Source organism: Monopterus albus, unplaced genomic scaffold (genome assembly GCF_001952655.1).
Source record: "Monopterus albus unplaced genomic scaffold, M_albus_1.0 scaffold431.1, whole genome shotgun sequence".
Taxonomy (NCBI): Eukaryota; Metazoa; Chordata; class Actinopteri; order Synbranchiformes; family Synbranchidae; genus Monopterus; species Monopterus albus.
Genome location: NW_018128311.1, coordinates 182,040 through 194,481, shown reverse-complemented (window position 1 = coordinate 194,481; position 12,442 = coordinate 182,040). Strand labels below are relative to the sequence as shown.

The 12,442-nt window shown below is 41.6% G+C and overlaps 2 protein-coding genes across 2 annotated transcripts; one reads left to right on the top strand and one right to left on the bottom strand.

Annotated features, from left to right (window-relative positions):
• Positions 1 to 1,046: 1,046 nt before the first annotated feature.
• On the top strand, positions 1,047 to 4,515 carry LOC109952085 (protein CEBPZOS). Its single transcript, XM_020586946.1, has 5 exons — positions 1,047 to 1,217; positions 2,456 to 2,573; positions 2,674 to 2,718; positions 3,578 to 3,906; positions 4,304 to 4,515. Exons 2-4 carry the CDS (start codon positions 2,456 to 2,458, stop codon positions 3,658 to 3,660), a joined length of 246 nt encoding a protein of 81 aa, XP_020442602.1. The 5' UTR covers positions 1,047 to 1,217; the 3' UTR covers positions 3,661 to 3,906; positions 4,304 to 4,515.
• Positions 3,663 to 12,200, bottom strand: cebpz (CCAAT enhancer binding protein zeta). Its single transcript, XM_020586941.1, is given in 17 exon segments — positions 3,663 to 3,834; positions 4,384 to 4,465; positions 4,872 to 4,939; positions 5,117 to 5,215; positions 5,854 to 5,889; positions 6,000 to 6,187; positions 6,333 to 6,396; positions 6,516 to 6,622; positions 7,136 to 7,202; positions 7,384 to 7,443; positions 7,633 to 7,735; positions 7,837 to 7,890; positions 8,115 to 8,203; positions 8,388 to 8,553; positions 9,152 to 9,383; positions 9,856 to 11,360; positions 11,933 to 12,200. Coding segments are annotated over 17 exon segments (3,252 nt in total). The 5' UTR covers positions 12,104 to 12,200; the 3' UTR covers positions 3,663 to 3,673.
• Between the last annotated feature and the right edge of the window lie 242 nt (positions 12,201 to 12,442).

Below are 12,442 nucleotides of genomic sequence, written 5' to 3'. Positions count from 1 at the left end.
ACTTGCATAAATCAGCCCTTATGTGCTAGTCTCTATTGTACAAGCACAACTATTCTCCTCATAAATATTTCTTATGGAATAATGCCATTATCACTTACAACAACAAATCCTTGTTCTTTGAAAACTGGTTTAAAATAACATTGCACTTGTAAAACAACTGTTTAATTGTGATGGAGTTCTGTTGTCATATGAGCATTTCATAGCTAAGTACAGGGTTCCTGTCTCCCAGCACGAGTATAATACTGTTATTAATGCACTTCCGTCTGGCATTTTCAGTTTAGCACGCTCCTTCTCAAACACACACAGCTCTATCAATTTAGATATTGCTGTTAATGGCACTTCTATCTTTGATAAAAGATTCAACAACATCTTTATAAGAAACTCCCTCATTCCAAGAACAACAGCTGTTAAACATAAATGGCCATGCCAGACTCTTGGTGGAAGAACATGGAACTCTGTTTTTACTTTGTATTTGTCTTGTCCAATGTTGGCCAAATTCTTCATCCAAAAAATGAAATTTCTGAAAAAAATCACCATCCTTTTTTACTTTTAAACACTCAGATCTCAACAATTACTTCCAAACACTGTCTCAATTAAACCACCCCAACAAAAAGTGAACCAAAACCATTGACCTGCTCAAATGTTTTAATTTTATATCAGAATAGCTTTACCTCTTTGTGTTTTCTTTTCTTTGTTCTCACTTGTTTGGTGCTGTTATTGTTTTTCACCTAGTTATTACATGCCTACTTTTGTCCTGTTATGCTCTAAATGCACTGTTACACATCTGTTGCAACAGTTTGTGCTGTTGTATTGTGTATGTATTGATCTGCATTGTTGTTTAATAAAAACATATGTATACAGTATGTATATATATGTGTGTGTGTATCTCTCTCTCTCTCTCTCTCTCTCTCTCTCTCTCTCTCTCTCTCTCTCTCTCTATGTGTGTGTGTGTGTGTGTGTATGTATGTATGTGTATGTGTATGTATATATGTCGGAGCCTCGGGTGTCAGAGGACCATCACTGTTTGTGAGTGATTTGTACCAACCGCGCTTCCGTAGTCGGGAAGTAGCAGTCTGTTGTTAGCTGTTAGCTCTGGTTGCACAAGGGCAGATGGTCGTCGGTGTGTCCGAACGTTGTACGTTATATTCGAAAAGTTTCACTTTTTTAAGTTACTGTTTAGGAACGTTTCGGTTATTAACTTCATCTCGAAGCTGGAGGTAAGTTTGTGGAAGAATAGAGATAAACTCGCTGCAAATTAGACACGTTTATTCATGGACGTTAAAACTGTTTGTAGCCGCATTATGTACAACCGTGTCAAATTCAAGTGTGTAAATAACTTTACTCTTCTATTGTGATTTATTCCACCGTATAGCGCTACTACTGTTAATGGGCTGAACATGCTTGTCACATTGCTCCAGTTTGTTTCCCTGGACTCTGGACCACGATTTATTCGCGTCGTCCTACGTCAAAAGCCAGGAGCAAACTGCTGCTACAGTAATTGTTTCAGTTCGATGAGCACAGCCACTTTAATTTATTGTCAAACTGTAAAATTTAAGAAATTAGGCGCGAAATTCAAGCAACTAAAGTTAATATGCTAGTTAGTTATACACAATCAAATGTGCCAAAGAATGGGCGAGAATACATATGGGAACTCTATCCAAGTTAAATAATGTTCAAGCATTATTTGGCCCCAAAGAGGAATTAGTAATAATATGAAGTGAAATAAAGGAAATAAATCTCTTCAAACCGTTTTGAATTCTTACACAAAATGCAGTTAAAAATGTTGAGAATTATTTTGCACAGATTGATCAAATATCAAAATTACCTGCTACTCCTAATTATTTATTTCAGTTCATGTTCTTTTGAATATTGCATGTCAGTTATACAGTTTGAACACAATCCTCTTTGTGTGGCATTAGATTTTTGGCAGTCATGGTGTAATGTCAGCCTAGTGTTGTCTGTATTTGTAACAAATGTAAGTTTTTATAGTCTTAATATTTAAATTTCCCTATTATCAAGAGAAATAGCAAGTTGGTTAGAAGCTGTTATCCTCTTAACGGTTCCATAACCTGAAAACTTTCATGTAGTTTTCACAGAATGGACAGTTCCAGACCATGTTTAAGTTTAGTCACAAATTTCCACTTTCTGATATATAAATCATATTCTAAATTTAGCTTGTCATAATTCAGACAAAAACAATGTGATATATTCAAAACATACAAATTAAAAGCTGACCATTGTTTTGAACTCTGTCATGGTGGAGCCCATGTTATGGAGAATTTGATCAACAGACATCTTGAGCAAAATTCATTTGTTCTGAAACAGTTAAAGCCTTTAAAAATTGCATCTTATGCCCAGTGCACTGACCAGTATCTGTGTCCCAGGTCATTTTTTAAATACATGTCAGTCCAAATAAAGTTGTAAGTTGTATTTGTGTGTGTTGCTCTCTCTAAAGATGCCTCCTAAACCTCTGGAGCCTCTGGCCAAGAAGCTGATGAAGGCCGTGATCGCCCTGGAACTAATGGGCGTCCTCGGGGCATACGGCCTCTTCCTCATGATGAACAGCAGTCGAGGTATCAGTTGAATTCTCTGAGGGAATCATGTCAGGTGTCACACACCTGGAGCATGTGACTCCACATCTAACACTTTGTTTTGTCCCCTACACCCTTCCAGATTTCAGGAGCACCGTGAAAAGGAGGTTTCCATCGATTCTAGAAGGTGAGCAGATCTTTGTCCTCCAGGTTTGGATTTGACTAAATGTAGTAAATTAATTACAATATCTCAGATGTCTCAGGTTTGAGAGATTTCCATGTTTCATGTAAAGGTGGATGACCACACACTGTTATAGTTTCTTCTTTATTTCATTCACTTTCTCAGGGGTCAGACAGGCATCGTCAGTAGAAAACTTTATCCACATCATTTATTATTGATTAGTCTCCATATATTTTCTTGATCCTTTGTGCTGTCATATAGACCAGCACTCCAGCCCCCAAGGATGTGCAGTTCTCATGTTTGAGAAGCTGAAACTAAAAATATAGAAGCCCTTGTAGGTTTAAATTTGAAAACATTTCCATTAATGTTACACCAAGTATTAACCTGAGCTCCTGCTTAAATCCTCTTATGCAACAATGAAATGCAGAGGTTTATTCTGAAGGGGAGCCAGGACTACTGTACAGATGTTACTTTTATAATTCTTTTAGTTGAAATAGATTCAGTTAAAACTGCTGTTCGCTTAATTAAAAAATTTAATGTATAAATGAAGGGTCAAAACTAAATGTATGGAAATGTTTATCTGCTGTTTTCTGTAAACAAAGTATAACAGCACCAGAAAACTATTTCTCCAACTGTTAATAGATACAACACTCATTTGGTTTTTATTACTCTGGGAATGTACATATGATCATCTGCAGACCAACACAACCACACCAGAACCCTGTCCCATGTACTAAAGTCTTTAATTTTAAAACGCTGAAATGTGGTTCCTCCCCAGTTCAGGGTTTTGTTACTGAGAGATGAGTCAAACAGCATCAGCTGACTAGATCTGACAACCAGTTTCTGCTAATCTCCTTTGTCCCAGTTTACTACAAGTCCAACGAGTGGGCAGGGGTCTACGGCATTCGAGAGGGAGACCACGAAGCCTGGTCAGCCAAACGGGACTGAAGGGGCCCAACAACTACTTCCTCCTCTTCTTGCTCCCGAACGTCCTGCCTCCTGGCCTGGTCTGGCTGAACCTCTTCTTCCTGTTGAACATGGTCTTCTTCCGGCGCAGCGTCTTGGCATCACGGCCATGGATCCAGTCGTCACGCTGAGCCTCCCACTTCAGCTGCTTCAGACCTGCAGAGACAAGCAGGAGGTGTCAGAGACGCACTGGCTCTGGCTATCATTTGGATCAGCTGCACAGGAGAGGTTTGCATTTCTTTCCTTCATCTGACTTTAAAGGATGCAGCTGGTGATTTTTATGGTTTTTGTTTGAGAGTCCAGACCCTGGTTCAGCATATTGCTCTGTGCCATAGACCTCCACGTAGACCCCACCATTAAACCTACTACAGCAGCTAAAAGTAGGAGCTGAACTTGTTTCTTTCATCTTGAAGTTATTAATTATTTCACTTGCACAAGAATTAAATGCTGAACATGACAGATTGTAGATGTTTCCGAAAAGTTACTTTTGTAAAACACTTTTGTTAATAAGAATTGCAATGAATCTGGTCTATGGCTTATTTTCTAAGGTTATTTTCTGTCACATTTTTTTGGTTTCTTGTTGTGTTTGGGTTTTCACTAATTATTCCTGTCTCACTCTGTTCAGACCTACAGTGTGAAGACGGACCCCAACATCACACGCCCCCCTCAGCCTGTAATAACATTCCCCGCCTGCAGGTGTCCTACCTGCTCTGTCAGTGTTGGCCATGGCGTTGAGCCCGATGTTGTCAAACTTGGAGCCGGCGTTCTCATCCAACAGGGAGCCAAACTGGAACACAACACATTTAATATGCAAAAATAAAAGCTTTTCATATCCAACAGTTTGTGTTGCACAGAAACATGTCTCCAAAAGATGCACTTGGTAAACGGTGTTGGCTGAAGAACAGGTCTGACATCAAGAAGGGGTTTTAAAAGTGTCAGTCTAAGTAAATAACTAGTCGATCCACAATATTGATAACTGATCAGCAGTTTGAGTCACTTTTCAAATAAAAGGCAGAAATGCTGCTGCTCTTTGTCATCTAAAGCAATATGACACTTTGTGATAATTGTTTTTCTGAATAATTTAGTCAATACTGAAAATATTTGTTTAGCAAAACAGATCTCATCAAATCTAAATTCAGATTTTATTTTTTCCTTTACAGAATATTTTAACCGTGGTGCAAAAAAGTCGTCACCTCCTCAGCAGAAGCAAACACGGCTGAGTCTTTCTTTCCTTTCTTCTTTTTCTTCTCTTGCTTTGAACCTGGAACAGTGATCAGTAACAACTTGACTAATGCAGCAGCTGCAACATCACATGGTCACAAAACCTGACTCAGAAACAGAGAAATTTACAGTCGCACTAAAATTTAAAGTTGGAACACTTTAGATGACCACATTCTAACTCAGGTAAAAACTAAAACGACTTAAATTCAGCACCAACCTAAAGACCCAAAGACATCGAGCTCCTCCGAGGACTTCTTCTTCTTCCCCTTCTTGGGTCGAGGGGTGATGTCCGAAATCTCCGCCTCATTGTCTGAATCTGCACAGAAACAACTGTCACATCATTACTCAGCAGAGAAAATAAACATATTTAAGTTAACTGATAGCATCTACACTCACTGGCCACTTTATTAGGTACACCTGTACAGTTGTATGCACTTCAGTGCAACACTTCCACCACAACATCTGTTTGACACTCAACATGTTTTAGTTTTTGGTGAAATTGTCATAAATGTTTAAATCCAATTCAATGTTTATTATTGAGGTCATAGTTAAAGGTGCTGTTGTACTGGACTACATTATATCCAGAGGTGTTCCTAATATTCTGACCCTCATGTATGTAGCTGAGGAGTGGCCGATCAGTGTATAATGGTGATAAAGAATTAAAAAAAACTGAAAACTGACATGAAAAGAATAACCTTTAATCAAGTCTTTTTCTATGATGATATGGAAACATAGCTTCTTAACAGTTGCTGTTTGTTTCCCATTTAAGTTTTCTAATATTTTTGGTTCCTGCACGTGTGTGAAAAGAAAACTAGTTTGCACATGTTCCATATTATGGGTGCAAGTTTTTTTGTGTGTGTTAAAATGCCAACTTTGTGACAGTACTGAATAATAAGCAGAACTGATTCAGACTGTAATAGAATGAAACTGCTGAGGATTTTGAGGTGAACTCGCCGCCAAGCGCAGCATTGTCATCCTCCAGCTCAGGCACTGAAAACACAACAAACAAACAAAATACACTTTAAGATTCACATTTGTGTGTAAATTGAACTCCACACACAGTGAAAATCTGGATGTTGGTACTGTCTGATGTTCCCTACCTTCATCATCGTCGTCGTCTCCATCTCCGTCAGGCTCAATGAACATCCCTCCTTCCTCGTCCAGCTCATCTCCAAAGTCTTCCTCGTCCATGCTGCCCAGAGACACCTCCTCATCATCCAGGTCATCCACGTCTGAGTCCATGTCAGACTCCTCAGCGTCCTTCTTACCTTTCTTCCCCTTCACGTTCCTGACAAACGGAGGGAAAACAGGACGAGGGTCCAGTCAGCACGTTGGAGAAAATTACAGGGTGAAAGTCTGAACTTGAAACATCCATGATCTACGCTGCTTATCCTGAAGAGGGTCGTAAGCACACACCCGAGGGGTCTACTCACCCTGCAAAGTCCAGATCATCATCATCTGCCAGGTCAGTGAAGTAGGAGTCTCCTTCACAGGAATCTGTTCCAAAACAAAGTCAGAGAAACACCAGTATAATTGTGTAGAATCAGTTCACACGGGATTCAACGATTTAGGTCCTTTGGTTCTCAGTGTAAAAACTAGACTGCATCTTGACGCACCAAGTATTTTCTCAAACTCTTCATCGTCTACGTCCTCCACGCTCTCGTCGTCGCCGTCTCCTCGTGGGCGACGACTCTGCTTCTCCTGCTGGCGTTTCTTAAAGAAGCTGCCAAAAGTCGAGGAAACAAATGCATCACACGCTGATTAAAATCTACTCAGGTGTAAAATGAGATTAAAGCCACCGTTTCCCTGGGCACGTTCATTTTCACTGATCTGTCAGTGTCACAGCGCTTTAAAGCCTCTTAAGGCAAATTTCAGATTGTGATACTGACTAACGAGTTTTGATGGATCTGTGAGTGTTACTTGTTTTTATGTTGTTTGAAACATCTTGGCCTGGAAACTTGCAAAAGAGATTTTTGATCTGAGTGGGTTTCTGATAAAATAAAGGTTAAATTTAGGAAAGAAAAAAAAACCCTCTTCACTGGATGTGAGAGAGAAGCCCAGGCCTGAACTTGTCTCTCCGCTCTTTGTTCATTCGTTACTTTTCACGACAACAACTGAGCGTGTCAGTAAGTGTCCAGGAGAGGTTTTCTGAAAATGTGTGAATGTGAGGCAGAACATTCAATTTTAGTTTGAGATATAAAAGCAAGATTTTAGCACTGGTTTCTTTCTGACTCACCGATAGAAGAAGACTTCATCCACCGGGATCTGACTCTCGTCTTTGGACAGAAACTCCTCACAGTTCACTGACAAGACAGAAGTTGTTCATTTCACTGATGCAAAAATATGGAAAACAATGGAAATGGAATGGAAAACAAAATAAACAAGACGTGTACGTTGAATGTTTTGCATTAGTGGTAAAATACGTCCATCAGACAACAACGGTCGATTTCCTAAGGACAAAGGCTGCATATCATTTGAACCCACCTGGTAAGGAGCTGGCAGGTAACCTCTGCCTGGGCTTCAGCACAGCTGCATCTGTGTTCTCTGAGAAATAAACATGGCAGAAATTAAAACTTTTCAAACTGACAGTGCTGAACATTAACAAACACTGTAAAACTGTCACATGTGAATCCTTAGGTTTTTGTTTGAATCCGTTTTCCACCACACACACAGCATAAAGACATTCTGAATAAAACTACCAGACAGCAATAAAATAACATCTGTGTTTATTACGTTTTCCCTTCAGCTGTTTGGGGTTTCTGAAGACAAATCGATCCAAGAAGCGGATGAGGGTGAAGTCCTGCAGAGGGTCTCCAGAGTACTGGATGAACCCTCCCTGTGGAAACAACAAACACTCCAAATGTTTACCCCAGAAAGCTACTAAACATGAAGATAAATGAGCTCCTGTAAGTATAAAGATGTATTTCCAAGTTCTACCTGAAGGACTGTTTTTGCAAACAGTGACACTGAGGGGTGGAAGTGCAGAGTGAGCTGCAGACACAAAAACAGGAAACAATACACAGAATCAAAACCCTTCAGATGATTTCTAAAACTGTCTCTGGTTTATTCAATGTTTCCGAACTAAATGAACCCGGTTTTAGATTTTTTTTAACTGCTGACTAAAACTACCAATATTCAGTGCCTCAACACATCAGGCTGGACCTGATCCCAATTAAGCAAAGGGTCCTTTGTTCTTATTGTTGTGTGTTTCTCACCCTCTGTAGTTCCCACAAAGTTGTGTGATCAGCGCCGCAGAACAGCGGGTTTCTGTGCAGAGGGTCGTAGCACTGCGTGCTCTTCCTTCCTGGAAGTAAACGGAAGCGGAATATTACAATTAAAACCTCTGAGAGAAAAGAAAAAAAAGAGAAGCTCTTGTCCCGGGTGAGATGCACGGCGAGCCCGACTGACTAAACAATCAGCAGTAACACCAAACAACAAACGCTGACCATAAACATCAGAGCTGATGGGAATCAAAGTGGTTCACAGACCTTCCAGGTTCTGGTGATGCACCCATGATGCTGGAGCTTTGGCCTTCTGTGGCTCGGCACACACTCCATCCTCCAGCTTATCGGCCCGGTTTTAGAGCTCCTCTTCATCATCGTCATCATCATCCTCCTCTTCAGCAACATCTCTGAAGTTCTCCTCCTCTCCGTCCTGCATGAACACAGCAGGGACTCATGCTCATAACCAACTTACAACTCTGTGTTTCTCCTATAATAGTACAGGTATGGAGGGCTGCCATGCCCACATGACAGGCCCCCCTTTTTTTTAAATAATACCATCCAATATTCACTCATTTGGAAACAATTGTGTGTGTTTGGGAGTGTCTGTCCCCGCTTCTGACAGCTCTGGTAAGAAAAATGAACAAACCCCAGAATACATGAAAAACGTAAGGTGTGTGTGACCTGAGAACACTGCTTTAATGGATTTCGTACGTGCACAGAGGCTTATGGAAAAGAGCCATGACCTTCACTTATTCACCCAGGCTTCTCCAAGTTACAGTAAGTTTGTGATATTTAATATTTTCTTGTGGAACCGCAGTGTCACAGTATTGTCTCTTGTTTGTACTTTCAATATGTTACACCAACATATCATACCATTGATGGAAGACATGGACTCAGACAATTGTAGTTTTATGGTAAATGCCTTAACATAATATACTTTTAGAATTTATATTAAAATAAACAAAAACATTTCTTAACAAAATAAAAATACACAGATTTATTGGTGCCAATATGTATGACCATCTCACCCCGTCACCCCGCAGCAGCATCTTGAGGCCAGGCTTGGTCTTCATGACCTCTGACACCAGGAAGAGCGCTCCACAGGCAAAGCTGGCGCTCTGCTCGGCGCTGACCTGCAGCAGTCGCTTCACAAAGGCTTTGATGCGCCGCAGCACGATGTCGGCCTTCAGAGACTTGTACAGCAGGTTGAGGAACATGCCCTGCCTGGAAGACGACAATAGTCCAGGGTCCAACATCTTCCTGCATAGAAGAAGAAGAAGAAAAGTCGATGTTTTGATTCTCTTTGCTTTGTCTGTAATCACCCGAACATTCACTTTCTTTGACTTTAAGCTTGTCTGACAGCACCACAGTAACATATGGTATGTATTTTTTTTACCAGTTCAAGTGTGGAATAACAACAAAATGCTTTAGATCTTTTCAAAGACTGCACAGTTTTATAGAGTTTTGCACAGATTCTTGTAAGGTAACACATTTCTGGCAGGACTGACTGAAGCTGAAATATAATTTGTTGTGTTCTGGGTAAAGTTAAAGTTCCCAGACATTTCACAGTTTTTCCACTGGATTTGTCAAAATCCCTGGCTTTCCCTGTCTGGACATTGTGTGGAATTGTCTGGAATTCAAGGGACTGATTTTAAAACTACAATCCTAACCAGGAATGTGGATTTGGGGAAAAATGAGAGCGCTACAAGCTGCCAGGTGAGGCTGCTCTTACCTGTATAGTGCAACGTAGTATCGGTCGGAGATGCTCTGCTGGGAGTCCATCACCTGGAACAGCAGCATGAGTGCCTGCACGGCCGTGTTGAACTTCACCACGTGAACCACTCTGAACAGCGTGTCCAGCTGCTCCCTCACCTTCTCATCTCCAGTGCTGGCATAGGGATATGCCCTGTTCACACCTGACAGTAGCACGCTCAGCATCTTAGACTCCACGTCCTTTTTCTTGATGCAGGCACGGAAAAATGTGAAGTAGATTGTGATGAGTTTGGCGGCGAGCTCAGCTTCGCTGTGGCTCAGCTTGACCTGGCTGAGGAAGCAGGCAGCGTAATACTGTGCCTTCGTGCTGATGTTGGGCCGGAACATGAGCCGCTCCACCTCACAGCACACCACCACCTTCATATTGGGGTGTTTGTGCAGCAGTGTCTCTAGGAGGTACGATGCTTTAGCTGCTGTTTTGTACTCAGGGTCTCCCAGCTTGTTGACCACCTGAATGAGCAGCGCCCTCTCCTGCTCCGGGTGGTTGCAGAGCAGCTCCTGGGCAGTGGCCAGTGCCTTTGCTTTAGTGGCCGCCACTGTGTCATGAGCCACCACATCCAGAGCTGCCACAAACTCGGCCACATGGTGCTTTAGCTGGTGCTCAAAGTACCAGAGGACAAGGCGGCGGTCTCGTGCATCACGGTTGCCGCTGGCCTTCTCCTCTAGCAGGTCGAATGGGTGTTGCGCAAAGGGGCGAAGCTTCCTGTCCTCCGGTAGCAGGTCAGAGAGCAGTAGCTCTCGCAGTGTGTCCAGAGCCATCAGACCCATCCGTCGGCTGCCCTTCTTCTTCACCATGCTCACCAGGTTCTCCACATGCTCCAGCGTGTGCACTGGGGCATCCTGGATCAGAACAGTCATGGCTGCCATCCTGTCAGCCAGTACACCTGAGGAGACAACCGTCTTCATCCAGGTGGAGTTGGCTCCTTTCTGCAGATTCTTCTTGGTCTTGTAGAGTTCCACTTCAGCCTCAAACAGCTGCTGGGCAAGCATCTTGTACTGGGAGACCAGCTGGGGATCCTGTGGTGTTGATGAGCCCTCGGCTGTGTATTCTAGGTGAAACCATTTCCCCCCAGGTTTGATCAGCAGGACCTGCCTCTGCTGAAACTCAAACACATTTGCATTCTGTTTTGCCTTTTTCCCAGCAACTCTCTGAACATCTTTTGCCTTCTTCGCCTTCTGTCTGTCCTCCATTCCCAGATCACTGCTAACCTTCTCCGGAGCATCAGATACTTGTTCCTCTGCCAAAGCTTTCTTGGTTTTGGCCTTTTTACTTTCCTTCATGTGTGCATCATTGTTGCCCTCAGGCTTGTCTGCAATGATCTGCTGCCCAGCGAATGCCTGGATGCCCAGTTTGGTGATGAAATTCTCCAGCTCACCCTCCTCTAGATCATCTATGGCTCCTTTTTTTCCTCCATCGACAAGTTCATTGGAGTCGTCCAGGCTGGCGAGGAGGATGTAGTCAGCCTACATGCAAAAGAGAAGAACAACAACATATGATTAGATTAAAAGCTATTTTCTTAGTGCTAGACCGCTCTAGAGCAGACAGAGAACATCACCAAAATGTGAGGAACACTTGTGCATTGGCCTTATATTAAAATATGCAGCTTTTTCTGTTTTGTATATTATAAATTAACCGTAACCTCCTAGAACTTGTGCTAGAGCATTTTTTTCCACAACTTTGACATTTTATAGTCAAAACCATTAATCGATTAACCAGATCATCAACATCTTAAGCAAAGGCTGTAGATCTAGTCATGCAATCATTATGAATTTTCATATTGGACACAAAACTATCAGTTAAATATTACAACTCAAAACCATTTAAAAAAACATTTACTGTCGAATTGAAGAGCACGAAGTTTAGTTCATGTGTTAAAGCAACTTTAGAAATATTTAAAATGTCAACCTCAGAAAACAACTCATCTGTATTAAAAAAAAATTAAGCAAGTGGGTGAATGGGTCATCCCTCTAAAACACCCAGGATAAATAAGGAGAGAACCCAACGACGTTCTGAATGCAGTGCTGCTTTAACTCACCTGTGTTCCTCCGAGCCGTAAAACCTCCTCCAGACTGAACTCTTCTTCAACTTTCTTGGGCCTGTCTTTATCTTTATCCTCATCTCTGCTGCTGTTTTCAGCCTCCAGGTCGTTTTCTTCAAGCTGAAAAGGCACTTTTGATTTTTTGCGATGCTTATTTTTCGCTGCCATGCTTGCTTCAACGTGAAGACAGTGACCCGGATGAAAAAGGCGACGTGACGTCAACGTTTCTGAAACATTTTATCCATTTCCCGTCCATTACGCTGTTTTAATTTAAAAAGATAATACAGAACAAAAGAAACATATAATATTGTTTTCATTGGTTTAATTTTTGTTTTATGTTCGCAACTTGAAAAAACAAGCAAGAGGTCAGCGGTTCATCCGAGCCAATCACATTTCTCCTCGAAACTACGTCAGCGACTGTCGTTCAATCAGAGACTTTGTTGTCACTGGGTGGTGTAAAGTAATACAGAAAATGCAGTAATATTTTGTTTTCAAAATAAAAGTATT

Coding starts and splice junctions, on each gene's coding strand:
- LOC109952085 (XM_020586946.1), top strand. CDS start 2,456: ATGCCTCCTAAACCTCTGGAGCCTCTGGCCAAGAAGCTGATGAAGGCC. Junction 2,574..2,673: donor CATGATGAACAGCAGTCGAG/GTATCAGTTGAA, acceptor ACACCCTTCCAG/ATTTCAGGAGCACCGTGAAA. Junction 2,719..3,577: donor GTTTCCATCGATTCTAGAAG/GTGAGCAGATCT, acceptor CCTTTGTCCCAG/TTTACTACAAGTCCAACGAG.